At 30.0% G+C, this 12063-nt stretch overlaps 3 protein-coding genes across 3 annotated transcripts; 2 read left to right on the top strand and 1 right to left on the bottom strand.

Moving 5' to 3' along the window:
* The first annotated feature begins 5304 nt into the window (after window positions 1–5304).
* Window positions 5305–7468, top strand: LOC116766174 (uroporphyrinogen decarboxylase). Its single transcript, XM_032655909.2, has 7 exons — window positions 5305–5538; window positions 5600–5887; window positions 5969–6127; window positions 6228–6371; window positions 6627–6782; window positions 6904–7071; window positions 7190–7468. The coding sequence occupies exons 1-7, from the start codon at window positions 5521–5523 to the stop codon at window positions 7331–7333; spliced, it is 1077 nt and encodes a 358-aa protein (XP_032511800.2). The 5' UTR covers window positions 5305–5520; the 3' UTR covers window positions 7334–7468.
* LOC116766173 (COP9 signalosome complex subunit 3) lies at window positions 7390–10872 on the bottom strand. Its single transcript, XM_032655908.2, has 10 exons — window positions 10816–10872; window positions 10323–10525; window positions 10086–10240; window positions 9897–9990; window positions 9610–9827; window positions 9105–9302; window positions 8676–8828; window positions 8041–8172; window positions 7742–7924; window positions 7390–7539 (listed from the first exon to the last, which is right to left on the bottom strand). The coding sequence occupies exons 2-10, from the start codon at window positions 10375–10377 to the stop codon at window positions 7453–7455; spliced, it is 1275 nt and encodes a 424-aa protein (XP_032511799.2). The 5' UTR covers window positions 10378–10525; window positions 10816–10872; the 3' UTR covers window positions 7390–7452.
* Window positions 10873–10918: 46 nt separating this feature from the next.
* On the top strand, window positions 10919–12056 carry LOC116766175 (RWD domain-containing protein 2A). Its single transcript, XM_032655910.2, has one exon. It carries the CDS (start codon window positions 11073–11075, stop codon window positions 11928–11930), a length of 858 nt encoding a protein of 285 aa, XP_032511801.2. The 5' UTR covers window positions 10919–11072; the 3' UTR covers window positions 11931–12056.
* The last annotated feature ends 7 nt before the right edge of the window (window positions 12057–12063 follow it).

Here is a 12063-nt window from a genome sequence, read left to right as displayed (position 1 = left end):
TGTCCTCCTCTTGCGTGCCGACAGGGAAAACCTTGGAGTGGCACCTTAACGTACCTTCCGACACAAAAACAACCTTCAAGAATACTGTTCAGGGTGATGAACCGACATACGAATAATAGTAATAAACCACGTACCCACAAGCTAATGTCTCTATTGTAATCTTTTGCGATCGATTGTTCGATCACGATATCAAATGTCGCATCAAATATGTTTATATTTTGACATAATACTTTTTGCAAAACTAATCTAAAAGAAATGTTGGCCATGTAAAGCTGAAAGTAAAATATTTAAAAGGAATGTCTATTCCACTGTTATTAAGTAACTCTGTCCGAGTGCGCCCCTAGCCGTTGTCTCGTAAATAAATTGAGCCCTGCATTAGTGACAATTGTTCGCTATTGCTGCTTGCACTTCCGAAATAAGGTCTACCATGATATAAATATTATCCAATTTATTTAAGAATATCTGATTGTTAGTAGTGTCATAAATAACTTGATGTCCCTAGAAATCTGAAAATATTCTTATCTGTCTTTGTCACGAGGTCACCTGTCATACCTATTCCAATAATATCAATTATCTTAGAATTTTTAGAATTTTAATGATCCAGTTATTTTAAAAAATTTGTCATGCCAAAGTAAAGTATCCATAAAGATGTCTTAATGATTTTCAAAATATAAAACATTTAAAAGATATATGTAACGAGACAGTTAGTTTTGAATACAGTCTTCTTTGCCCACGGTAGTGATTCGGAAGAGAACTTTTTTGTACATTAAGAAAATGTATATTAAGCACAAAATATATAGACAAATCAAATAAACATTTTGAATTAACTCTCGTTATAACTTTTTATGCTTATTATAGTCCAAACTATATCTCACGAACAAAATCAAGGGTCAATGAGTCTCGAATACTATTCGCGAACAGATTTTACGGTTAAACAAATTATTTTAAAATGTTTTAATTAAATAACCGTACACAATTAATTTAGAATGTTTCTATATTAAAAACTGCGAATAAAAGTAATTTATACCTAGGTAACACTGAAAATCCTTAGAAAATGAAAAACGGCTTCATGTAGAAACTTGCCAATACTTTTATTGTTTTTCGAAGTAACATCCGTTCCTCTCTTCACATCGTCGCATTCAATGGAACCTCTGAGAAAAGCAGTGGGCCCATTCTTCCTTAAGGCTCTCTTCTATGGCATTTTCGTTCGCTTTCACCGCATCTTCAGGGCTCGTAACTCGAATACTTCGAATGTTATTTTTAGTTCTTGGGAATAAATAAAAGTCGCAGGGTGCCAGGTCAAGACTGTATGGTGGATGACTCATTTTTTCGACACCTGCCATAGTAAAATTTTTAACTATTCATTTTTGCAGTATGCGCTTGAAGCATTGTCGTAGTGAAGGAGGATCCTGCTTCGAGAGTGCTGGTGTCGAATTTTTTCAGCGACTGAGAAACCAGTCTGCAGTAACTGTCCTTCCATCTTCTAGCACAGCTGCCTCAAAATGACCTTTCCGATCAAAGAATGAAGCAGTCATCTTTTTTCCTTGACTTATTCTTTATCTAAGTTGGCCGATACTCGAAACGAAACACCCTCTGAGCTGATTGTCTTACAGGTTCGGGTTCGTAGCAATATATCCAGCTTTCATCACTTGTGACGACGTCAAATACAGCATTTGAGTCACCGCCGTTGAACTTATCTAACATTTGGCGACACCAGTCCATGCGAAAGTGTTTCTGGTTGCCGGTTAAAGTATTTGGAATCTATCTAATTAAAAGCTCCCTGATGCTTAAATATTCGTGTAATATTTTTAAACTTGACAATACCTAGATTTGCCCGTATATGCTGATAGGTCGTTCTCTTATCTTCCTCTATCATGCGTCGCACAGCACTGATGTTATCTTCAGTAGTCACTATTAAGGTATCCCTCACGCGGATCATCAATGACATTGCTACGTCCTCGCTTAAACTGGTTAAACTAATTGTAAACAATGGCACGAGACGGGGCTTCATTAAGAAATTCTAATTGCAGCCTATCATAGCTTTGTTTCGAGGAAGCCCACAACGAAAGTCATAATAAATCATTGATCAAAAACTTTCTCGCGTTAGGTTCATTTTCCGTGTAATACGAGTTTTAGATTTGCTGTCTATTTACAAAAGCCAATAACAAATGTATGCAATATACTACATTAGGGTACCAAATACTAAATAGTTCAAAATTAGAGATTCAAAAAAGTTTTCATTGGCAATGTTTCTAACTGGCCCGTTCTCAAAATTTTCAGTGTTTCCCACGTGTAAAATGTAAAATATGGCAAAAACTTGCAAAAGATATTTGAGAAAACTATTTAAAATAAAAGCAAGTAATAGTTAAAAAAAAACATTGATATTTATTACGTATTATATATTTTGCGATTCAACTTTTGATATCGTTACCTGATAATGATGATTGTGCAAAATTTATATTTTTAATATGAAAAAGTTTTGTCTAATCTCATTTTCTACAAATCCCCTACTGGGCTCACCGACCTTTGATAACACTACAAAAAATGCTCAAAAAAATAATCGCAGATATTTGAACCTTCATCCTTTATATACAAAAAAAGTTCCAAATTTTTTGCAGACCTAACGGGCCTGTCCAAATTATAGCGTGTAATATATTGTTTCTTTTCCAATTTGGAACAAAAGAAATATTCCCACACTACTGTCCGTCTTAATTAATAACATGGAAGTTTTTATGAAACAATAAAATATTATTCGAAAAGTATTTATTAGAATTTATATTACCTAATGATTCAGTTAGGTAGAAACTGTACCTTAAAAGTTATATTCTGATTTTAATACAATATATATATATATATATATATATATATAATTATCTTGTTTAAAATTACGCACTATGTAGGATATTATTGTCCTGAACTGCTCTGGTTTTTGGAACAGTCTACTATTTTTTACTATAGTGAAAATATTAAAAATTCAAGTGTTTATTCTGACCATCAGAGTCTCTCATCTACATCTAGGGTGATAACTCAGATTATTTATTAAAATCCAATTAAGTCAGTTTTTAAAATCAAAATCCGTTATCGTTGCGTCTCAAAAACTGACCGTGATTTGAGCTTGACTTGAGCTGTATGTCAATAAACAAGAATACTAGTCAAACGTTTAGGACCATTTTCAGTGATGAAATCCATTTTTAACCTTATATCATTTATCCTATAAAACAATGTAGAAATGTTGTTTATAATATATAAAAGAAACAAGTATATATAAAAATACTATAAACACTGTCACCTAAATATTTATCTTTTATTTTAATCGGATATTTTCTAACAAAGCCTCAAATTTTTCATATTTCGTGTAAAGCATAAAATAGCATTATGATGATTAAACCTTGGATCCCACGGAGACAAAGAATGCACAAGTCACAACGGCACCTGTGATGTCCTATTCACTTGTATGCAATATTTTATTCAGTATCACACGAATGCAACTTGTATAAGACATCTGATTTGTCTTTAGAACAACCTTGTAGCTCTTTAACATTTTTTGAGAAAGCAATATTGCAAATTTCTCCATTAATATTTTGTAAAGTATTATTTTATAGGTATAGTAAAAAAAAATAGTAATTGTTGTCACTTTCCCTCAAATTCAAATTCTAAATTTCAAATCCCTTAGATACCTACATGGTGAACATAACAGATTTGAAAAATATATATTCCAAGGAAGTTTTAAAAAGTTACAACAGTTTTCGTCTCACGCGAATAAACTTTATTAGGCAAGTGGGATAAAGGTTGGATACAAAAAATATAAAGCGATAGGTCGTAGTGTGTCGCTCCAACAAAAACTATAGTGGACCCCTCTCATTTCTGTTTTTTTTTTATACATTTTGATAGAAATGCGACAGCAGGTAGAAGTCCTCTCGCAAACTTTGTATATTTAACATCCCTATCGGAGATTTTTTTTTTATTCTTTTATTAGATTAACTTTCGGCCACTTGAAATTGCATACTTTATAAAAATTATTACAATACAACATTTGAGCAAGTCTAAGTCAATATACATTTGAAGTTATTTCCACAGAACACATAATTGGTTAGCTCCCTTCTATTATTGTCACAGTCGAATCCAACGTCCACTGCTTTCAACAAAATTTATATTTTACCAATTTTATTATGTAATTTTTTTTTTAAATTCCTTATACGTATAATCAAAAAGTTTTTCTTATACTTCTATCAAACCAGTCCTGTCACAACTTAATACCTTTACAAAAATAAAATTTGTACATATCCTTTTGTTTTATTAAAAGTAATGTATATCATAAAAAAATTAAACTTCTACTTTCTTATTTGTAGTTATAAATGAGTGTAATAACAAACAGTGTGATTGGTCAAACTCCATAAATATAAATCCGATAATCTTTAATTTGGTTACTCTTGAATCAAAATCTCAATATATTAACAAGTGGATCGTGAACAATTGCTAATAATAAATGATTTTTAGAATGTCCAATTCTTATACACCACAAAATACTATCATCTGGCTATTTAAATAAAAAAAACAGAACCAAGGCTATGGAAAACATTTTTATTTATAGAATGAAAATCAAAAATCGAAAAATTGGTCGAAGGCTTTGACAAGAAAAATCTCTTGAGAGATAAAAGGAAAGGTTGTTTGGGAAGAAATTAAAACCCGAAACGACTGATTTATTCTTCTTCCCCTTTAACTGGTAATTTAAACTGTTTGTTAAATATTTACTATAAAGTTGAACAAGTATGTAAGTTTAGTCTGAAGTAATTTGATGTAACATGTTATGTCATTGAAGTCAATGGCTAAAATCTTTAAAAATTCCTTAATCTGATTTTACTGAATTCTAATTAATATTAAAGAAATGTTAAAGAAATCTATTAATAATGGTCAAAATCTATTAACACGTTACAAAGTAGCGAGCATATATAAAACGTATTTAAGTCTGGCTAAAATTGAATATTTTACTCTTTTTCAAAGTCTTGCCATTTAACTATATTATTAATTTATTTTCCATTACTCGAATATAGAAACTGTCTAATGATTGTTATGTTGTTAGAAACAAAAACCTTGATTTAAGTGGATATTATACGATTATTGCCGAGATTTTTTTGTATAAAGTAAGTTATAAATATTACTTCGTATATTTAAATTGAACATAAATTCGTTTTTTTTCTTAATCTTTATTTTGTTATCTGTTATACAACAATTTATATGTTCACATAAAAGAATCTATTATTTTTGAACGTTAATTATTTGACAACTTTATTTTTGACTTTGACGTCCGTCTTGACTGCCCAGCTGACCGGTTATTTGATATTTCACAATAAATTAATTTCTTAAACAATTACTTTCATTTTAGACGTCACATTCTGTGAATATCCTACACTTATATTGGAATTGAATAAAAGTCACAATTAAACCATTGATCTGATATTTTACTCACGGGTAACTGAATGATTTAAAAGTTTGCACAGAATTCGCAACTTCTTCATAAAGATGGATTTCAGCAACAAAGTAAGTCCATATTTATGTAAAAAAAAATATTACAATATATGACGATATGCTATTCTTGCAGAAATTCCCTTTATTAAAAAATGATAGACTATTAAGAGCAGCAAGTGGTCAGGAGATCGATAAAGTACCAGTGTGGGTAATGCGTCAAGCCGGTCGTTACTTACCTGAATTTCAAGAAGTTCGGGCAAAACATGATTTTTTCACCGTTTGCCGTACACCTGAATTGGCTTGTGAAGTAACTTTGCAGCCGTTGCGCCGTTTTGAACATTTGGATGCTTCTATCATCTTTAGTGACATTCTTGTTATTCCACAAGCATTAGGAATGACAGTAGAAATGCATCCAGGCCAGGTGAATACTTATAATGTTTGCTATGATATATATATACCTTTTTATTACTTTTTAACCTTACTTTCATTGTGGCGTGTGTAGGGTCCTGTTTTTCCTAACCCTCTTCAAGATGTGTCTGAAATAAACAACCTTAAAGAAGAAGGTGCAGTATCTAGACTGTCCTATGTTGGTGATGCCATAACATTAACAAGACACAAAATTGAAGGAAAAGTACCGTTAATTGGTTTTACAGGAGCACCAGTGAGTATGACATAATAAAAATCAATTGGCAATTATTGCAGGAAGATTTTTTCATAGTATTTTTATGTATTATTCTTATATAATTCTTGTTGGTTACCAGTTCACTCTAATGGGATACATGATTGAAGGAGGGGGAAGCAAAACCATGAGTAAAACGAAGGATTGGTTGGAAAAATACCCAAAAGATGTCCATAGACTGCTAGCTTTACTGACCAGAGTTATAATTAACTACTTGGTGATGCAGGTTAATTTTAATTTTCCTACTATCAATTATTTGTTACTGTATGTATGTTCCTGCAAAAGAGATATAACCTATACACCTAGGAGATGAAAAGCAATAAATACAGTTTTTGCTACTATTGACAGTAGTTTTTTAAAATTTATTTATTCTCAAGATAGTTATAGGATTGTAAAAATACCAAATAGACAATTTCGCTTTACAATAAATAAAGATTATATTAACTCAAACTGATTCAAAATTTTTTTTATAAATTTTCAGGTTGAAAGTGGAGCTCAATTACTACAAGTTTTTGAATCCAGTGCAGATCATTTGACCAGAGAGCAGTTCATTGAATTTTCGGCACCCTATCTTAAGGATATAAGTAGTGGTGTAAAGAATATATTAAATGAAAAAAAGATAGATCAAGTACCAATGGTATTACATTTGAAATTAGTAACGAAATTGCCAAATATTGCTAGGAAATTTTTTCTATGCTTAACTATAGTACTATTAGTTTGTTTGATATGTTTAGTTTCGTAACAAATTAATTTTTTAGACAGTTTTTGCAAAAGGAGGTGGTCACTCACTAGATGTTCAGGCAGACTTGGGATATGAAACCATTGGGCTTGATTGGACTGTTGATCCAATTGAAGCAAGGAAGATAGTTGGCGAAAATATAACTTTACAAGGCAATTTAGACCCACAAGACTTATACAAAACACCAGTAAGTCGAAAGTTTGTATTCACTAGCATAATTCTTAAGCAAACTAATGCAAAACTTCCGCTAATCAGATATTTGTTGCAAAGTAGTGGAAATCTATTTAATTTTCTTTACTTTTTAGGATGAAATAAAAACACTTACTATAGATATGGTAAAGAAATTTGGTAAACACAGATACATTGCAAATTTGGGTCATGGTATAACCCCGCAAACTCCAATCGAGAGCATGACAGTATTTACCGAATCTGTCCATGAAGCTGTATAAAAAATATATTAAAAAATGGAATTTCGTTATATGAGGCTATTGCAAATCATACAACATTTTTCAATGTAAAGGTTTATTGGACATTAATCTTATAAGTATGTGGTTGTTGAAATAAAGGGTTACATAGAATAAGTGCTTATGGCTATTGACTTCTGACTTGTGGCGGGCATATCTTCATCATGACTTCCAACTGATTTCTTCACATACTGAAATTAATTTAAATAACAATTACATGAAAGTTCTTTAAGACGACGGTTCATAGTAAAGCAACATCTAGAAACTAAAATTAATTTTAAAACATGACTATCAGTAAACCTGCTATTTAAATTACAGATTATATTATTAATATTATAACTTAACAAACTATTACAAATGGCTCCTAGGTTACAATAAAGTTTGAGGTCTTACTTGTGGATTCATTTGTATCTGTTCATCCATTTCTTGGATATACTGATGCAACTTAGTGCATGCTGCCATTTGTTGTTCTAGAACACTTAATGTCTCCGGAGATGCATACTTCTCTGGGCTATCAAGAAATACAACCATCCCATCCTTTTGATTAATCATTGCATAGATTTCACCTTCTTCAATCTGAAATGTTTTACATACAACTTTGTGATTTTTTATTTTATATATTTATCATTTGACAATGAATAACAGTGAGTGTGTATTTTTTACCTAATTTTATATTAATATTATATACATACCATATTGAGTACATAAGATTCAGCTTGTGCAGGTCCAGATAACTGGACACGTGATGCGACGTCACTAAGAGACAAAGTTAAAAATGTCTTTGTCAGTCTCTGTATGTTCTTCTTGTACATAGAACTCAAAACCTGTAACATTAGTTAAACCCGCTCCATAAACGATATATAAAAAATATTTTTTACGAAAAACAATACTAATCATATTACTGAATAACTGAATTTCTCAAATTTCTACTACAAAATAAAGAATTAATTCTAAAATTACTATCTATAAGATGTATTTGTGAAATATTTGATGCATTCACCTTATTTGAAAAATTATGTAAGCATTTGTAGATGTATTTCTATAAACTGGGGACATAAAACAATAGCGTCTAAACTTTAAGCTCAAAAATTCATGAGAGCAACAACAATTGTGTAAATATGAAATATCTATTTTAAAATTAACAATGAAAGAAACAAAAAGTACTGTAAGCTCACAAGTTTGCTTTTTTGGACTACATATGTAGAAATTCTAAATTTTTATTCACAGATCTATGCACAATAATGAATGAGAAATGGTAAATACTTTCTTTTGTATTCCGATTATGAAAATTTTTGCTAACATTTGAGCTTAAGCAATAAAAAGTTACCTGATTAACTAATCCCAAATTCTTGTCTCTCACAAAGACTTCCCTGTGTTTCAAAGCAGCATGTTGAGATGTTGCCAATTCAAGATAAGCAAGAGATAATGGTTTTAAGAAGCGAAATACAACTTGGGATGTGTACTTTGGTGTTGGTAATATCTGTATGGAAGAAACATAGGTGTATTACGCTATAAGAAAATTGTACTATCCAGACCAAACCTATTTTCAAGCATTGAAATTATAACACTAAGTGTCTAATAGCTTAATTGACTCAACTAAATACATTATCCATACATATTACATACATATGTTGGTAAAAAATTATATTAATTATTTGTGTATCTGTCATTCCATTTATGTTACTTTTCAGTAGTCTTTTAAAAAATATTATTTTATTTACTATAAAATATTACTAATTCATATTATAAATATTACCTTCCCGTGTAAGATTAATGAAATCAAAATGTATTTCTTATAAGCTTCCAGCATTATATGAGACACTACCATTGATGGGACAGTAACTACTACTTCAAAGAAATATAAGGCTCTGTCATAGTTTTTCAAAGCTGTGTATATCATTCCTCCATAATAGTAGTAGAGTAAAAAATGTTTAGAATCATTCACACCACCCAGCTGAAAAAAAAAAATAGGTAGTATTGAAAGTTCTTTTCATTCATTCATAACATTAAAAGTGTATACAGTAATACTGAATTTGCATATTAAACCCACATAAACTCATAATATATGAGTTTTCAAACTTCATTCTTTTAAGAAGTTTCAAAGTTACTCATAAGCTTATCAATGTATGAAATACAACAAGCTCTTAAAAAAAATATAAAATAAAACACCCATTTTAAATTTAGAGAAGTATTAATTTTGTTGTACTTTATAAATTTACTAAAAAAGAAATAAAACTTCTCTATATATATATAATTGATACCTCAGATCCAATTCCAGTAACATCAGTATCTAAAAACTCCAGTGCCGGCTTCATACACTTAGACAGTAAACATAACTGACACAAGTCAGCATGGATAGATGTTAACTGCGAGTCAAACAATTGTATTTTTCTAATAGCTTTTTTGAGTATTTCAATCCCTCGAATAGGTTGTTTTTGCTCTATGAGATAGTCAGTCAAGAGATGGCATAAATCAGCATCTGTAAAGTAGTTTTTTATAACACTAAATGTATAGGAAAAGGAAATAAAATTATGTCAAATATGCTTACATAGATCTGGTCCAAAGCGAACCTGCTCTCCATTGCAATTGGTAATAAAATCATGTATTTGTTGGTACATTGTAGATCTGTCTACATCATTACCCTGAAAAAGAATGGAAGATTGTGTAGGTTTCTTAAAAATCTCTAAACATGTAATAAAATGACCGATTATCGTCATGTTTGGTTTAAATAACAGACCTGTGGTGATGAAAATTTTGCAAGTAACACGGCTAGGATACCGAGTGAATGTTGTTGTATATCAAGGGTTTCTAGCACTGTATTTAAATGTACACTGTTTCGTTGCAACACTTCTTCCGACTTTCCAATCATTTCGTAAAGCTCACGAAAATTTCCTGAAAAATTAAACATCTCGCAGTATAATCATGATCATAGTTAAAAACAAATTTAAAATGTATATTAATAATGTATTTCTACCTGATGCTGATGATATTCTTACATTATTCACGAATTGTTCTAATGGTGAAGCCATTATGTTCCTATTTTTATTCTTAGTATTTGGTAAACAGAATTTGCAACTATTGTTTGACCTTGTAAGCGACGTTAAATTTGCACTTTATTATTCTATTACAATTCACATCAATTCAATAATCACCATTTTCCATATTCCCAGCTGACAGCTGTTTTTTTTAAGTTGTAAAGGCAAGGATTAAACAGTATTACTTAGAAATATGTAATTTAGTGAGATTTAATAAATATACATCAGATATTACATAATATTTCACTGTATTATGTACATTTAATAATTATAAACTTTAAATGTATTTTCATATTTTTTTATTTTTCCAAAAAAATAAAAATTCCTCAACACTCAAAGTTATTGTTATTCTCAACGAAAATTAATGAATTTTCCTGTTCTTTTTTAGACGTGTTTTTTACTTATAAAAAAACTACCCGACGAAATACTTACAAAATTATCTATATTTTATAAAAATCCTTCGTAACACAACCCAAACTGATCATAGATGTGTCTTTACCTTAACTATATTATGTCATTCCAGCTGTCAAGAATCTGAAATAAACACATTGCAATTCTCGAACACATTCATATTAAGAAGAAATATATTTCTTACAAATGATTTTTTATTTTATGACGAGTAATTTAATAGAGTGAAACATTTTCAAGTAGGTGGGATTATACTAAATTTTAACCCACTTTATTTCATTATGGAATCTACAGAAACATTAAAATCAACATTAATTGACTGTTTGAAACAACAAGTATGTGAACTAGAAGTACTTACATCAATATATCCAGACAATGGTGACATTATCTTTACTAAGAAGTCCATTTTAGAAGATATAAAAGATTTTATAGATAACAAAACTGAGTACACACCAAATCATTTAGATTTCACTCTTAACCTAATAGTGGAAAATCTTAAATTAGAAATTTCTATAAATTTACCTAGTTTCTATCCTAAAGAAGAACCGGACATTTTTATAAGATGTAATCACTTAAATCGACAACAGGAAACTTTGTTAAACAACAACTTAACCGATTACATTAATGTTAATCACTGTGGAGAGCAATGTTTGTATACAGCAATATCATGGTTACAAGATAATGTAGGAAAGTACAAATGTACTACAGCTGAAATCACTGGTCCTGTTGAATCAAAAATGACAAATAAAGTCCAAGATAAATTTGTTAGATTATGGATATTTTCACACCACATTTATAACAGGAAGAAGAGAGAGGAAATTGTAAAGATTGCACATGATTATGATTTGAATGGATTTTGTTTGCCGGGTAAACCTGGCATTATTTGTGTTGAAGGTTCTGAAGATAGTTGCTTTAATTGGTGGAAAATAATCAAAAACATGAATTGGAAGAAAATTGTCATAAGAAAAACCGAAACATTTGATGATTCTGTAAGAATCAAGGAACAAAAATTCAGCAACTTTGAAGAAATTGTTTTTCAAAATTCCAACAAAAAAAATTCTGATATGAGTGCCTTTTCAAAATTTATAGATGATCATGGTCTTTCTCACATATTCAATGATTTATTTAATTTAAGCTGACCATAATGGAAGAGAGGAGAAAATGTATATATAAATAAAGCTGTTATTATTAACTTAAATAAATATGTTTGTATTATATTTTCATATAAATTTTATGTTACCATGAATATATTGAAATATTTGATTTCAGTAT

Source organism: Danaus plexippus, chromosome 15, assembly GCF_018135715.1.
Source record: "Danaus plexippus chromosome 15, MEX_DaPlex, whole genome shotgun sequence".
Taxonomy (NCBI): domain Eukaryota; kingdom Metazoa; phylum Arthropoda; class Insecta; order Lepidoptera; family Nymphalidae; genus Danaus; species Danaus plexippus.
This window is presented reverse-complemented; position numbering and strand designations above follow the sequence as displayed.

Coding starts and splice junctions, on each gene's coding strand:
- LOC116766174 (XM_032655909.2), top strand. Junction 6,128..6,227: donor TTGGTTTTACAGGAGCACCA/GTGAGTATGACA, acceptor GTTGGTTACCAG/TTCACTCTAATGGGATACAT. Junction 6,372..6,626: donor TTAACTACTTGGTGATGCAG/GTTAATTTTAAT, acceptor ATAAATTTTCAG/GTTGAAAGTGGAGCTCAATT.
- LOC116766173 (XM_032655908.2), bottom strand. CDS start 10,377: ATGGCTTCACCATTAGAACAATTCGTGAATAATGTAAGAATATCATCA. Junction 8,829..9,104: donor CATTAATCTTACACGGGAAG/GTAATATTTATA, acceptor TCTTCCATACAG/ATATTACCAACACCAAAGTA. Junction 7,925..8,040: donor AATCTTATGTACTCAATATG/GTATGTATATAA, acceptor AAAACATTTCAG/ATTGAAGAAGGTGAAATCTA.
- LOC116766175 (XM_032655910.2), top strand. CDS start 11,073: ATGGAATCTACAGAAACATTAAAATCAACATTAATTGACTGTTTGAAA.